We start from the raw sequence: 15510 nt of genomic DNA, 5'->3' as shown, positions 1-15510 counted from the left end.
ATATTTTGCCAGCTTTGAAATCCTGCATAAATCAGTGCCCCTACATGTCGTTTCTTACATTTCTTTGGTATCACTTGGCATCTTATTTTGCTAATGGTCGCTGTTAACGAGGATTGGTTTTTCAGCTTGTCTGCCCTTTTGTGTCACTTCTAAAGCACAGATTTGGCAATATTTCTTGATTTAAAAGTGTTTCGTGGCCACCATGCACCATATCTTGTGCCAGGCTGTGTGGGTACAATAGTGAAAGGCACAGTGTCACCCCTGGGAACCAGGCAGACTTGGGAGTGGTGGGGATTACAGAGTGGAGAGATGATTGTGTGATGCGTGTCGCAGGAAGCTGAAGTGGAGCTGTTGGAGGCGTTCAGTGTTGAGGGGTGAAGGATGGAGGGACCACGGCATTCGGTGATGATGGGACGCGGCCGGGCAGGGGTAGAGACGGATGCTGTAACTGGTGGCTCAAGTCTTTAGGGAGTTGGGGGGAGGGGAGAGCTGGTGGACTTGCTGAGGGAAGAGGCAGAAGGGCGTGTAGCCAGATGGCAGGAATTTTACAAGGGGGTTTTTAACACGGCGTTAGAGGCAGGAGGGGTCGGAAGTGTGGCCGGATCCCAAGCATCTGTTCAGCAGTGCTGTCTTGTGAAGCGCGTGAGTCTGCACGGAGCAGCCCCTGCTGGGGGACCTCAGGGGAGGGGTGTCCTCGGGGTGGGGGGTGAGGCAGGAGCAGGAGGGAGGGGAGGGCCCAGGGACTGCGAGGCCGCACATGTGGTGGGATGGTTATAGAGGAAGGTGTGTGTGTGTGTGTTCTGTGTGTGTGTGTGTGTGTGTGTGTGTGTCCGCGCACACGCGCGCACTGACTAGGATGTGTAAAGTGTCTTGGGTCTGAGCAGCTGTGTGCAAACACTTTCTCTGGGTGAAGAGCCGAGCCCCCTGCCACCTAGCGAGTGTCCTCAGACTCCCCCAGGCCAGCACCTGCCGCTGCCGCCTAACACTGGGAGCCCCGCTGACCACAGATCACTTCTGTTTTTACAACGAAGTGACAGATCACGAGGCGCTCGCTCACATGCGGGCAGGGCCCCAAGACTAGTTTTCAGATCATGCATTTTACAAATGTAACCACTCCCCAAGATTCCTTGTACCCTGGAGTTTTTTTTTTTTTTCAGGGTACGATGCTGTTTCCCTAGATCGTACGTTGGTAATACAGCTTTGCAGCTGAGGTGTAAGAGATCAATGAAGTGACACTTAAAAATTATTCCATCCTCCCTTCAGGGAGCAAGGTGTTCACTAAGTTACCTCGTGACGTTTGCATCCCGTGAGTGTGCTGGGTGTCTTCCTTGCACCTACATGTGATAAACCTCTTTGAATGGCTTATTACATGTTGACTGCTCAAGTACAGAATAATCCAAAGCCCCAGAAACACCTGTGCTAGACTCGCTGTGCCTTTAGGGCTAAAACAACGAGTAAAAATAACAAGCTTTTGAAAGGAATATAATATAACACACATAGCTGGAAGCCATCCTGTTGGTGAAATAACATATGTTGTCTCTACTTGTGCTACTTGACCACAGAGAGGAAACACAATTACTTTAGGGTTCTTCTACTTTTTTTTTTTTTTTTTTTTTTGCTTTAAATAATGGACTGAATATCATGTTTGAGAATATTCTCTTAGAATGGATTCCCAAAAGTAGAATGACTGGGTCAGGGGGGATGGGTATTTTATGGCTCTTGATAAGTATTGCCAAATTGCTTTCCCAAAGGACTGGACCAGTTTGCAATGCCACCAGCTACATATGACAGTGCCGGTCTCACCATGCCCACGGCAACACCCGCGTCCCCTGCATCGGCAGGCGGACTCCCAACCACTGCGCCACCAGGGAAGCCCCTACTCTTTTGTTTTTTTCAACTCTCACCTCAATGCCTTCTACTCTCCTACTTCAGAGTTCCCTCGTTTCATGTTGAGTGTAGTTACACGTAGAAATATTTCAATGTCTGATGTTTCTGTTGGTTGATTTAATGGGAAAGAGAGATTGTCACAGTAATTCCAGCAAACAGTGCCCCATGCATTGCTCCAAGAAATTCTCATTTATTAACTCACTGATTCCTCACAGTGGACCTATGAGGAAGATACTATTTTTGTTTTCGTTTTCTAGATGAGTACACTGAGGCATCTCTCAGTAAGTTAGCGAAGTTACATACCCAGTAAGAGAGAGAGCTGGGATTCCAACCCAGGCAGTCTGGCTCCCGAGTCCTTGTCTTAATGAGTACAGTGCTGGCTGCTTTCTTAGAAGGGAATCAAATGTGTAAAATTCAGGCCAGATTTAAGCTTTTTCAAAATCTGACATTTTGGTCTATTTCTATTTCGAACTCCAATACTCAAAAGTAGTATTTTCTAAGGATTTTGGAGAAGGACTTAAAATGCCAGTAGGAGTTTGACATTACAAGCTCATCACTGCAGGGTGGAACGCTCAGGGGATGCGGGTGAGTAGCTATAGAGCCTGGCTTCATGGGCTGAAGCCTGAAGTGTTGGGTTGGTGCTCTTGTACTGGATGAAACATAACTTTTCTTAATCCTATTAACTGGCCAGGATTCAACCACTGGGAAAGGTCAAAAGTCAGTAAACTCATGGAGTCATAGAAATAACGTTTATTGTAACTTTTTTTCTGCTTGTGCCTCCAACGAATGCTTATTAAAAATAAGATTAGCTTTTAAAAGATTGGGGTAGGCGGTCTTGAAACTGGTCTTCTGGCTGCTGCCGTGAGGCCAAAGGTGATGGGTCGACCCCATCGACCTTGAGATGATATTTGATTGGTAAGTTGTCCTTTACTGATGGATTTCCATTTAGATTCTAGAGGAATATTTTTAAACGTCTTTAAAGGACAGGTAACTCAGCGACTTAAAGTGAAGTGGGAAAAAGAGTATATGCAAAGGAAATGCGGCCGTGCTGTTTAGATACTTATAGGGCTGCAAAATCGCCAGCATTGCAAGTCCCCGACTCCCCACCCCCGCAGAAAGCCATGGTCATGGTCGCAGCTATCCTAGGTTTGGGGGTAGAATTCAGATAAGTTTCAGCCACCTTGTGGTATGAGCTACTCAATGGAATGTAGGAATGAATTGCCGCTCATTTTCATCTCGATTTTGTTTTCATGTTGTGACTTTATTTTGTATCCTTATATTCGGAGCCATTTTCATCCTAGCTCTGTTAGGGATCAGGTGGGTTGGGAAGATTGAAAGAGAGTGCTAACTCAAGTCTGGCCCAAGGCACCATTTTTCATGGCCAGTCAGTGCCCTGCAAGTATTCAGATCACCTGATCTTGTGTATCAGTATTGCCTGTAAAGGGACAAGGCTTATGACTTGTGGACGGAGACAGCGGACTGAAGCTCCCGCCATCTCCCCCGTCCACTCCTGGCTTCTGATCTAGTCCAGGGTCTGTCCTCCTCCAGGAAGGGGTTGTTACCATCTGCTGTGTTACATATTAGTTTCCTGGCGCTGCCACAACAAATCACACAAACGTAGTGGCTTAAAGCATAACGAAGCTCTTAGGTTACAGTTCTGTAGGTCGGAAGTCTGCTCTGGGTCTCAGCCACATCATGATGTCAGCCAGGCAGCCTTGCTTTTTAGAAAATTCTAGGAGGTTCTTGAGGAGACTCCATTCCTTGCCTTTTCCAGCCTTCTAGAGGCTGCCGGAGTTCCTTGGTTTATGACCACCCCTCCTTTGTCTTCAGAGCCTCAGTGCTGGATCTCTTTGGCCACTTGTCTGTACTCATATCTCCCTCTGACCGTTACTGGGAAAGGATCTCTTCTTTTTGTGCTTTTTTTTTTTTTTTTTGCGGTACGCGGGCCTCTCACTGTTGTGGCCTCTCCCACTGCGGAGCACAGGCTCCAGACACGCAGGTTCAGCGGCCACAGCCCACTGGCCCAGCCGTTCCGCGGCACGTGGGATCTTTCCGGACCGGAGCACGAACCCACGTCCCCTGCATCGGCAGGCAGACTCTCAACCGCTGCGCCGCCAGGGAAGCTCTCTTTTTGTGCTTTTAAAGACCTGTGTGATTAAATCGGGCCATTTGCATAATTCAAGTTAATCTCCCCAAGTCAAGGGCATTAATTTAATCACACCAGAAAAGCCCCATTGCCATATAAAGTAACATATTCATTGGTCCAGGTATTAGGACCTGGATGTCACTGAGGAGGGTGGTTACTCTGCCCACCACAGCTGCCTTCAGGAATTTTTTTAATAAAATGACTTCAAGTGAATAACCGTCCAGGGCAAACAGTTCTATTGACTTTTCCACTGCTGAGGGGATATAGTTCCAAACCTGATGTGCAGTGGTCCTTGAATCTGGTTTTAATGAATCTTTCTGGACTCACTCCCGACACCGGCTTGTTGTCTAGCTCGGCTGGTTTCCCCACCGGCAGTGAGAAAGCAGGCCATGAGCGTTTACAGATGGCTGGGCTGTCTTTCCACTTTCCTTGTAACTTCCTGCCCACATTCTGTTTGTGGTTTAGGACCCCGTTCAGATTTCCGCTGGCCACCAGAGCTTCCCCGGCTCTTCTTGCTTGTTTCTTGTTCATAGTTTTCCATATGAACTCTTTATCTATGCATTTATTTTGACACCTATTGTTCTATTTTGCATTATTGATGTGTGTGTGTTTGTCTTTTCTCAAATTCTGAGCTACTGGGCTTAAAATAGCTCTCTGTGTGTTAATCATAGAGCTACGTTATTACTTTGAAGATTCTAGATTTTTGTGATGTAGAATCTTTGTTTCTCTTGAATTAGCAGCAGCCTGATTTCTTTTAAACTGGGCTTAAATGATTTGGAACCTGTATTCTAAGATCGTGAAAGTAGCTAATTTTATGCTAAAATTAAGTATAGACTGTAATTGTAAGAAGAACAGACTGAGCCATGCAGAGTTGAAGTGTGCCCTTTTAAAATGATAGTGTGGGGCTTCCCTGGTGGCGCAGTGGTTGAGAGTCCGCCTGCCGATGCAGGGGACACGGGTTCGTGCCCCGGTCCGGGAAGATCCCACATGCCGCGGAGCGGCTGGGCCCGTGAGCCATGGCCGCTCAGCCAGCTCATCCGGAGCCTGTGCTCCGCAACGGGAGAGGCCACAACGGTGAGAGGCCCGCGTACCGCAAAAAAATAAATAAATAAATAAAATAAAATGATAGTGTGTCTTCCGTGTTCTTTATTTAAAACTAGCTGTTGATTCAGGAGCATAGTACACTTCTAAATCTCATTGGTTATTTGACAAAAAGATAGTCTTTTTCTTCGTTGAATTGGGTTAACTTACCACCTTTGCTCCCTGCCCTTTGCCCCCAAGTGTGTTCTGTGACCCTTACTGGCTTTACATGCTCTCGTACAGAATTCCACCAAAGCGCCTCTCAAGAGATCGAATGTGGAGAAAGTAACTAATGTGCAGATCCTGGTGCTCTTTGGCATCCTCCTGGTCATGGCCTTGGTGAGCTCGGTGGGAGCCCTGTACTGGAATGGGTCTCAAGGAGGAAAGAACTGGTACATCAAGAAGATGGGTAAGTGGCGAACGGGCTCCTTGTTGAAGCTGACCATCCTTCCAAGTGTGCTGCACGTGTGCGGGCCGTGCCCTCCTCCTCCACCCGTTGGCTGTTGTAGACAGTGCCCACCCCTCAAGAACCGAAAGATGAGTCACGTGACGTGGTGAAGGTGGACACATTTGGGGATCATTTTAGATGATTCAGATGATTTTTTAAAAATTTTATTTTATTTTTGGCTGCGTTGGGTCTTCGTTGCTGCACGTGGGCTTTTCTCTAGTTGCGGCGAGCGGGGGCTACTCTTCGTTGGTGGTGCGTGGGCTTCTCATTGCGGTGGCTTCTTTTGTTGCAGAGCCTGGGCTGTAGGCGCATGGGCTTCAGTGGTTGTGATACGAGGGCTCAGTAGTTGTGGCTCGTGGGCTCTAGAGCGCAGGCTCAGTAGTTGTAGCACACGGGCTTAGTTGCTCCATGGCATGTGGGATCTTCCCGGACCAGGGCTTGAACCCATGTCCCCTGCATTGGCAGGCGGATTCTTTTTTTTTTTTTTCTTTCTGTGGTACGCAGGCCTCTCACTCTTGTGGCCTCTCCTGTTGAGGAGCACAGGCTCCGGACGCACAGGCTCGGTGACCATGGCTCATGGGCCCAGCCGCTCCGCGGCATGTGGGATCTTCCCGGACCAGGGCACAAACCCGTGTCCCCTTCATCGGCAGGTGGACTCTCAACCACTGCGCCACCAGGGAAGTCCCCTGTCCTTTTTCCTGCATCCTTTTTAGTTAGCTGCCCTCTCTCTATTCTCCAGGACTTGTCTTAAGCCTCTGTTCTTCTGGGTGGCCTTCAGTGACTGGGCCTCTGCGTCAAAACCCTGGTGCCTCGGTTTCCTCAGTGCCCTGTGAAGGCCTTGTTAGTCCGTGTGCCCTGCTGCACGGTCACATTGCGGGGATGCTTGCTTCTGCTCACCCCTCTACCCCGCAGCCTCCTCTGGGAAGCCAGCTCTCTGTTGGAATGAATTGTGGCATCACAGTCTTTGTATCCACAGTTCATGCCACAGAGTAGGTGCTCAGTAACTATTTTAATTTGAATCTCTAAATGTATACTTAAGCCAATAAACTTTTTTGTGAACATCTTTCAGAAGAATTCAAACATCGTAAAGTACAAGGAAACTGAACAGAGACTAAGCTATGCAGATATTCTGGTTTTCTTCCACAGACACGAGCTCAGACAATTTTGGATATAACTTGTTGACGTTCATCATCTTGTACAACAATCTGATTCCCATCAGTCTGCTGGTGACCCTCGAGGTTGTAAAGTACACACAAGCCCTCTTCATAAACTGGGTGAGTATCACACCTGGCTGGAAGCTGAGGTGCTGGGGACGTGTCAGCTGCCATTTCCTAATATCCTCTTGGAGCCTCAGTGATGGAATGGAGCTCCCAGAAAAGGAAGAACTTCATTAATTACGATTCAGTCTGGGAGTTTAACTGCCTAGAGAATGGGCAAGGGTGTCCCTGAGCCAGTGGTATCTGTGACTAGTCACCTAATGTCTTCTTGGGCTGTGAAATGGGCAGGGCAGGGGCTCTGAGGAGAATCGGTGGAGAAATGGAGCAGAATGTGTAGCAGGTGCCTGTCTTCTGGTGAGGGGGGATGAAGTGACTGCAGCTGTTCGTGCTTTAAAGTCTCCTTAGTGCTGAAGTAACGTTCTCTTAAGTGTGTCTACTTAAGTGTCCCCTATCTGTCAAAATTCATGGTGACAGTAAATTTGGATTCTATTGCAAGAGTCGAGGTGGAATTTTCAAGGAACTGCCATGGCCATTAAGCACCAGACCTCAGCAGCCAGTATTTGGAGACCAGACACTTTGATGTGTGTTTTTTATTTGAGCTTCGCAACAATTCTGTGAATGAGGCGTTCGCTAAACTCAGAAGTGTGAGTTAGTCTAGGTCAGGAGATGATCACCTTGAAGCCAAGTCATCTAGATATAAATAAATACCATGCTTTCCTCTGTATCTCAGTGTTTCTCTACACTAATAGACACTGTATTTTCACCCCCAGATGAAAAAGTAACATTTATATTGAGTTACATGTTTTTAGTTTCTTCTTAATCTAAATGAGGAATCGATGGTAGATAATTTCTGAAGTGCCCCCCCCACCCCCCGCACCTTCTCTCTTTCAGGACACAGATATGTATTATCTAGGAAGTGACACTCCTGCCATGGCCAGGACATCAAACCTTAATGAAGAGCTTGGGCAGGTGAGAGTCTCTTTGGGGACTTTGGGAACAGTGTGTGAACACGGTGGCAGACAAATGTTGGAAGAACCATGGAGAGATTTTGCAAAAATAATTCTCCATAAAGGTGGTTTTGATGTCTAAAAGAGCTCTGTAGTACTTGGAGGTACTATTAAATACAAATGTTAATTGATTTTGACTTACTTTTTGAGGCATGGGTATATCTTATCAGCTGGAAGGTTCCTGCGACAAATTTAGTGCAAAAAATACAGCGTAACGTTACTTTGGACTCTTAAAATTGTTAATCAGGGGCAAGTAAAGGGAAAATAATGGTTAAGATCCTTGGATATTGGGTAATTGTACAGAATATGTGGGGGCTGACTTGAAGGACATAAATCCATACAGTCTCTCATGTGTTCCAGCTTTTATCTCTGGAACATTTCAGGGAACCGGTTTCTTTCCCACCATCACCCTTAAACCCCTGCTGCCTTTACTGATGCATTATGTCTTCATCTTCTGTTGAAATCACTGCAAGGAATACCTCTTTTAAATGCATTGCAATTAAAGGTGATAATTTCATTTTATAAATCTTATATGAACCTCCCAACAACCCCAGGAGGTGAGTGCGTATGTATGTATGTATATGTATCAGATGAAATGTACCTCCTATTTGAAGCCTTCTCCAGACTTCCAGGAAAGTTAATTTATCTCTCTTCAATGTTTCCATAACAATTTTTCCAAACATAAATGAGGTGTGGTGGTAATATATGTCCATTTCCATCCTGGGGCTTTTGAGCCCATTCGAAGGTGTGGACGTGCCTGAGACACGGTCTTTGGTCGCCTCTGTCATTTTAGCACAATGCTTAGTATAACTGTGTTTTCAGTTGCCGTTGAACTGGACCTGGATGATTGAGGGATTCAGTACTCAAGCGCCCAGGATGAAATAATTCATCCTAATTGGCAATAGGGAAAGTTTTCATGGGGGAGTTAGTTTTGAGTTGGAACTTAAAGGCTAACTTAGTGTTCAGTAGACACAAGGATAGAAAATGCTAATAATTCCTTATTATAAAATGTCATTTTAAAATATTTTGATACAATCTTTAAATTTTTTAAGAAAGAGGCAGAAAGAAGTACTGCTTATTGAAAGGCTGATCCTACTGAGCTTTTTGTACCCCTAGACTTACTGCATATAAAACTTATATAAAACCTTATTATTTATAGTTAAAGCATTCATTATCCATAGTGTACTGATTTCATATTTCTAGGTACTATTTGACTTCTTTAGGATCATAAATAATCTTTCTTTACTTAAAGGGCCTTGAATTGCTTTAAAAATAATTCTCAGTGTATTTGCTTATATTGTATCAGTAAGAAAAAGTACAGTACACAGTTCATGTTATTAATCCCTATTCTGCAAAACACTGCAATGTGGCTTCCCTAGAACAGTTCTTGGGGGTCACTGGAGTCTCCCTCACATCCTGCCACGATCATGACCCCTCTTTAGAAAATCCCTGAGAAACTGGAATCTTTCCTGGAGACAATTCTGTTGATTACTCCCTCTCGCCAATCCATGATGTGATTTCCCAGAAAGTTACACATAGAATGATGTTACTTATCTTCTGGCCAAACCTTTTATTTCATAGACGTGGAAATTGAGTCCAAGTAGGGTGAGGTGACTTTTCCCAAGCCCACATGGCTGGCTAGTATCCAGAGCCTGACCTGGACTCTCTTCCTCTGTGGTCCTGCGTCCTTTCTCCCCCTCCCTCTCACAGCATCCACCCGGGAGGGCAGAACTCACACTCGTGCATTTGGGTTCATCTCTTTTGCAGTCAGTTAATCATGTCAAAATGGTTTGTTTATTAACCTCCACAGGAATTTCTCTTTTCACCTTTGTATATTGAGAGCTTAGTGTATTATGTGTAAAACTTCGAGTCTTGGAAAGTTATATAATCTGTAGCAGTTCCAAGCTGCCTTCACGTGACCTCACTGTGATCGTGATCGAGAGGCTTCGTGTTTGTTCCGTGCTGTTTCAGGATAGGCCTTCTTAGCCCAACTAGGGGATGGATTCTGAGAAAGAAATATATTGTGGTTGCCGAAGTCTGAGCTTGTTGTCTTGACATATTGGACACAAGAACGAATTCTGTATAAGTGTCATTGAGATGCCTAGTGGTAGGACTTGGTTCTTACAGATCTGAAATGGTTCCAGAGCTGTTACTGAAGCCTCCTTTGTACATTTCCACACAACTGGACTCTAGAATTGTTTTTTTCTTTTTTTTTTTTTTTTTTTTTTTTTTTTGCGGTACGCGGGCCTCTCACTGTTGTGGCCTCTCCCACTGCGGAGCACAGGCTCCGGACACGCAGGCTCAGCGGCCATGGCTCACGGGCCCAGCCGCTCCACGGCATGTGGGATCTTCCTGGACCAGGGCACGAACCCGTGTCCCCTGCATCGGCAGGCGGACTCTCAACCACTGCGCCACCAGGGAAGCCCTAGAATTGGTTATTGAAATGGTTTTTAAGCGGCCTAAGCCTTAAAATATCTTAATTTTATAATAATACATAATTATTCCATATAACATGTATATAATTATAAAATATATTTTGCTCGCTTAAGGGAATTTACCTTTGAAAACTAATACAGATTTTGAAAAACACAGAAGAAAAGACTCATTTGTTGGGCTCTTACATTCTTGGTGTATGTTTTTTCCTTTTCTCTGATTTAGGTAAAATACCTGTTTTCTGACAAAACTGGAACTCTTACATGCAATATCATGAACTTCAAGAAGTGTAGCATTGCTGGGGTAACCTATGGGTGAGTGTCTTGATCACCTTCTCAAATTTTTATTTGTATTCTTCCAACAAAATAAGTTTATTTTTAGCTGCTTAGTCAAATACCTTGACTTTCTGATACTTTGAAAGGACATTTATAAGGGATTTAGATGTGTAATTACTGCTGATGGTGTTTAAAACTGAATGGGTCCCAATGTAGACCAGTTAAAGCATGGTTTATTTCTGCAAATACTAACCTAGTGAGAAATCTCAAGGAATCTATAAATTCATATTTCTAATCTAATAATTATACGTTTCTCACTCGTGTTTTGATCTGAATGCCATTTTTTTTAAATTGAGGTATAATAGACATGTAAAGTTATATTAGTTTTAGGTGTACAACATAATGATTTGATATTTGTGTATATTGCAAAACAATCACCACAGTAAATCTAGTTAACTTGTCAGTGTACATAATTAGAAATTCTTGTGATGGAATTTGTAAGATTTACCCTCCTGGCAATTTTCAAGTTTGCAATAGAGCATTTAAAAAAAAATTTTAACAGTTTTTTTAAAAAAAAATTGTAAATGTATGTATTTATTTATTTTTGGCTGCGTTGGGTCTTCGTTGCTGTGCGCAGGCTTTCTCTAGTTGCGGCGAGCGGGGGCGACTCTTCGTGGCAGTGCACGGGCTTCTCGTTGCGGTGGCTTCTCTTGTTGCAGAGCACGGGCTCTCGGCAAAGGGCTTCAGTAGTGGTGGCTCACGGGCTCAGTAGTTGTGGCTCGTGGGCTCTAGAGCGCAGGCTCAATAGTTGTGGCACATGGGCTTAGTTGTGCCACAGCATGTTGGATCTTCTCAGACCAGGGCTCGGACCCATGACCTCTGTGTTGGCAGATGGATTCTTAACCACTGTGCCAGCAGGGAAGTCCCTGTAATAGAACATTATTAACTGTAGTCACCATGCTGTATGTTACATCCTCATGCCTTATTTATTTTATATCTGGAAGTTTGTACCTTTTGACCCCCTTCACCCATTTCACCCACCCCCATACCTGCATCTGGCAATTACCAATCTGTTTTCTTTATCTTTGAGCTTGGTTGTTTTTTTTTTTTAGATTCTACATATAAGTGAAGTCATACAGTATTTGTCTTTCTCTGTCTGACTTATTTCCTTAGCATAATGCCCTCAGGGTCCATCCATGTTGTTGAAAATGGCAAGGTTTCATTCTTTTTTATGGCTGAATAGTATTCCATTGCATATATACCATTTTCTTTATTCATTCACTCATCGATGGGCACTCACCTTGTTCCCATGTCTTGGCTATTGCAAATAATGCTGCAGTGGACATGGGGGTGCATATATATCTTTTAGAGATACTGTTTTTGTTTTCTTCAGATATATACCCAGAAGTAGAATTGGTGGGTCATATGAAAGTTCTATTATTAATTTTTGAGGAAGCGCCATACTGTTTTCCATAGTGGCTGCACCAATTTACATTCCCACCAACAGTGCACAAGGGTTCTCTTTTCTCCACATCCTTGTCAACATTTATTTCTTTTTTTTTTTTTTTTGGTAATAGCCATTCTAACAGGTGTGAGGTTTTGATTTGAATTTCCCTGATGATCAGTGATGTTGAGCACCTTTTCACGTACCTTTTGGCCTGCTGTATATGTTCTTTGGAAAAATGTTTATTCAGAACCTCTGCCCATTTTTAAATTGGATTTTTTTTGCTATTGAGTTGTGTGAGTTCTTTATGTATTTTAGATATTAACCCCTTATCAGCTTTATAATTTCTAATTTATAATGGGAGCAAATATTTTCTCCTGTTTGGTGGGTTGTCTTTTCATTTTGTTGATGGTTCCCTGTGCTGTGCAGAAGCTTTTTAGTTTGATGTGGTCCCACTTCTTTATTTTTACTTCGCTTTTGGTGTCAGATCCAAAAACTCATCGTCAAGACCAATATCAAGGAGCCTATCACCTATGTATTCTTCTAGGAGTTTGACGGTTTCAGCTCTTACATTCAAGTCTTTAATCCATTTTGAGTTAGTTTTTGTGTATGGTGTAAGACAGTAGTACAGTTTCATTCTTTTGCATGTAGTTGTCCGGTTTTCCCAACACCATTTATTGAAGAGACTGTCCTTTCCCATTGTATATTCTTGGCTCCTTTGTCATAAATTAATTGATCATATATGCATGGGTTTGTTTCTGGGCTCGCTGTTCTGTTCCATAGATCTATGTATCTGTTGCTATTCCAGTACCATACTGTTTGGACTACTATAGCTCTGTAATATAGTTTTAAATTAGGGCACGTGATGCATCCAGCTATGTTCTTATTTCTCAAGATTGTTTTGGCAAGTCGGCCTCTTTTGTGGGTCTGGATAAATTTTAAGATTGTTTATTCTGTTTCTGTGAAAAGTGCCACTGGAATTTTGGTACGGATTGCATTGAGTCTGTAGATTGCTTTGGGTAGTATGGATGTTTTAGCATTATTCTTACAGTCCATGAGCCTGGAATATCTTTCCATTTATTTGTGTCTTTTAAAACTTCTTAACGTATTACAGTTTTCAGTGTATAGGTCTTTAATCTCCTTGGTTGAATTTATTCCTAGGTATTTTTTTTTTTTGATGCAGTTGTAAATGGGACTTTTAAAAAAATTTCTATTTATTTATTTTTATTTTGGGCTGCATTGGGTCTTTGTTGCTACACGCTGGCTTTCTCTACTTGCAGAGAGAGGTGGCTACTCTTAGTTGCAGTGCATGGGCTTCTCACTGTGGTGGCTTCTCTTGTTGAGGAGCACAGGCTCTAGGCGCACAGGCTTCAGTAGTTGTGGCACACGGGCTTAGTTGCTCCGCGGCATGTGGGATCTTCCCGGACCAGGGTTCAAACCCGTGTCCCTTGCATCTGAAGAACATAGACACAAAAATCCTTAGCAAGATATGAGCAAACCAAATTCAGCAATACACTGAAAGGATCATCATACACAATGATCAAGTGGGATTTATTCAAGTGGGATAGATCAAGTGGGATATTAAATCAATCTTGCATCCCTGATTATTTCTCCTTTCAGAAAACCTGTAGTTTTCTTTTCTTGTGGTGGTCTTTCTGGTATTGGGGCAATGCTGGCCTTGTAAAATGAATTGGAAGTGTTTCCCCCCCCTCTTCTATTTTTTGGAAGAGGTTGAAAATGGTATTAATTCTTCTTTGAATGTTTGGTAGAATTCGCTGGTGAAGGCTTCTGGTCCCAGACTTTTGTTGGGATGTTTTTGATTACTGATTCAATCCTTTACTAGTAATCAGTATGTTCAGATTTTCTGTTTCTTCATGATTCAGTCTTGGTAGGTTGTGTGTTGCTAGGAATTTGTTTCTTCTAGGCTGTCAAACTTGTTGGCATATAATTGTTCATAGTAGTCTCTTATGATCCTATTATTTCTGTGATGTCAGTTGTAATGTCTTCTCTTTCATTTCTGATTGAGTCCTCTCTTTTTTCTTGGTGAGTTTAGCTAAAGGTTTCTTAACTTTTTGTTTTTTATATATAAATTTATTTATTTATTTTTGGCTGCATTGGGTCTTCGTTGCTGCACGTGGGCTTTCTCTAGTTGTGGTGAGCGGGGGCTACTCTTCGTTGCAGTGCGCAGGCTTCTCATTGCTGTGGCTTCTCCCGTTGTGGAGCTCGGACACTAGGCCTTGTGGGCTCTAGAGTGCAGGCTCAGAAGTTGTGGCACACGGGCTTAGTTGCTCCACGGCATGTGGGATCTTCCTGGACCAGGGCTCGAACCTGTGTCCCCTGCATTGGCAGGCGGATTCTTATCCACTGAGCCACTAGGGAAGTCCCAAGTGTACTTAACTTTATCTTTTGAAGAACCAGCTTTTAGTTTCATAGTTTTTTTTTTTTTTCTATTGACTTTTGAGTCTCTGTTTCATTTATTTCTGCTTTAATCTTTATTTCCTTCCTTCTAACTTTGAGTTTCGTTTGTTCTTTTCTAGTTCTTTTAGGTATAATGTTAGGTTGTTTATTTGAGATTTTTTTTTGTTTCTTGAGGTAGGCATTTATTGCTATGGACTTCTCAGAGCTGCTTTTGCTGCATCCTGTAAGTTTTGGTATGTTGTATTTCCATTTTCATTTGTCTCTAGGTAGTTTTTGATTACATGTTTGATTTCTTCATGGATCCATTGGTTGCTCAGGCACGTGTTGTCCGGTCTACACATATTTGTGAGTCTTCCATTTTTTGGTAATTGAGTTCCAGTTTCATACCCTCGTGGTAGGAAAAGATGCTTGGTATTTCAGTCTTCTTGAATTTACTAAGACTTGTTTGGGGCCTAACGTATGATCTATGCTGGAGCTTGTTCTTTGTGTGAATACCTGTGTTTTTGATCACAGTTTTGTAACCATTCTCTTTCTCTCTCTCTGTCAGTCATTTTCCAGAATTGACAAGGGAACCATCATCAGATGATTTCTGGTAAGTAGATTTTAGCAGTTCTTGACACTTCAGTGGGAAAGGCTTTGGAACAATTTTATATTGGCACTTCTCACTTGAATATTTTGAAAATAAAAGTTGCATATGTTATTTCAAGAGAGAACCAGAATAAAATTGAAACATGAATATGGTTTTAAAAGCCCAGTGGTACTACGAGGCTTTAACAAAAATATCCAGCTATCGGTCTGATATATCCACTCACTTTCCACTTCTTAGCATAATATCTTCAAGGTTGTACCATACATGTCGTAGCATGTATCAGAATTTCATTTATTTTAAAGGCTGAGTAATATTCCATATATGTATATGCCACATTTTGTTTATTAATTCATATGTTGATGGGCATTGGGTTATTTCCATCTTTTGGCTATTGTGAACAGTGCTTCTATGAACATTGATGTACAGGTGTCTGAGTTTCTGCTCTTATATATTTTGGGATTATGCCTGAAAGTGGAATTGCTGGTTCATGTGGTAATTCCGTGTTTAACTTTTTGAGGAACCACCATACTGTTTTTCATAGCAGTTCTACCATTTTACATTCCTGC

At 43.0% G+C, this 15510-nt stretch overlaps 1 protein-coding gene across 3 annotated transcripts in view; it reads left to right on the top strand.

Moving 5' to 3' along the window:
• ATP8A2 (ATPase phospholipid transporting 8A2) overlaps positions 1-15510 on the top strand; it is a 463903-nt gene that overhangs the window by 41085 nt on the left and 407308 nt on the right. For all 3 annotated transcript variants that reach the window (XM_007471455.1, XM_007471456.1, XM_007471457.1), the window contains exons 10-14: positions 5357-5522; positions 6708-6835; positions 7670-7747; positions 10444-10532; positions 14903-14947. In XM_007471455.1, the coding sequence (XP_007471517.1) occupies positions 5357-5522; positions 6708-6835; positions 7670-7747; positions 10444-10532; positions 14903-14947 (506 nt within the window). The remainder of the gene's footprint in view (positions 1-5356; positions 5523-6707; positions 6836-7669; positions 7748-10443; positions 10533-14902; positions 14948-15510) is intronic.

This window comes from Lipotes vexillifer, unplaced genomic scaffold (genome assembly GCF_000442215.2).
Source record: "Lipotes vexillifer unplaced genomic scaffold, Lipotes_vexillifer_v1.1 scaffold543, whole genome shotgun sequence".
Classification (NCBI taxonomy): Eukaryota; Metazoa; Chordata; class Mammalia; order Artiodactyla; family Lipotidae; genus Lipotes; species Lipotes vexillifer.
The sequence above is the reverse complement of the archived record's forward strand: the minus strand, read 5'-3'. Positions and strand labels throughout refer to the sequence as shown.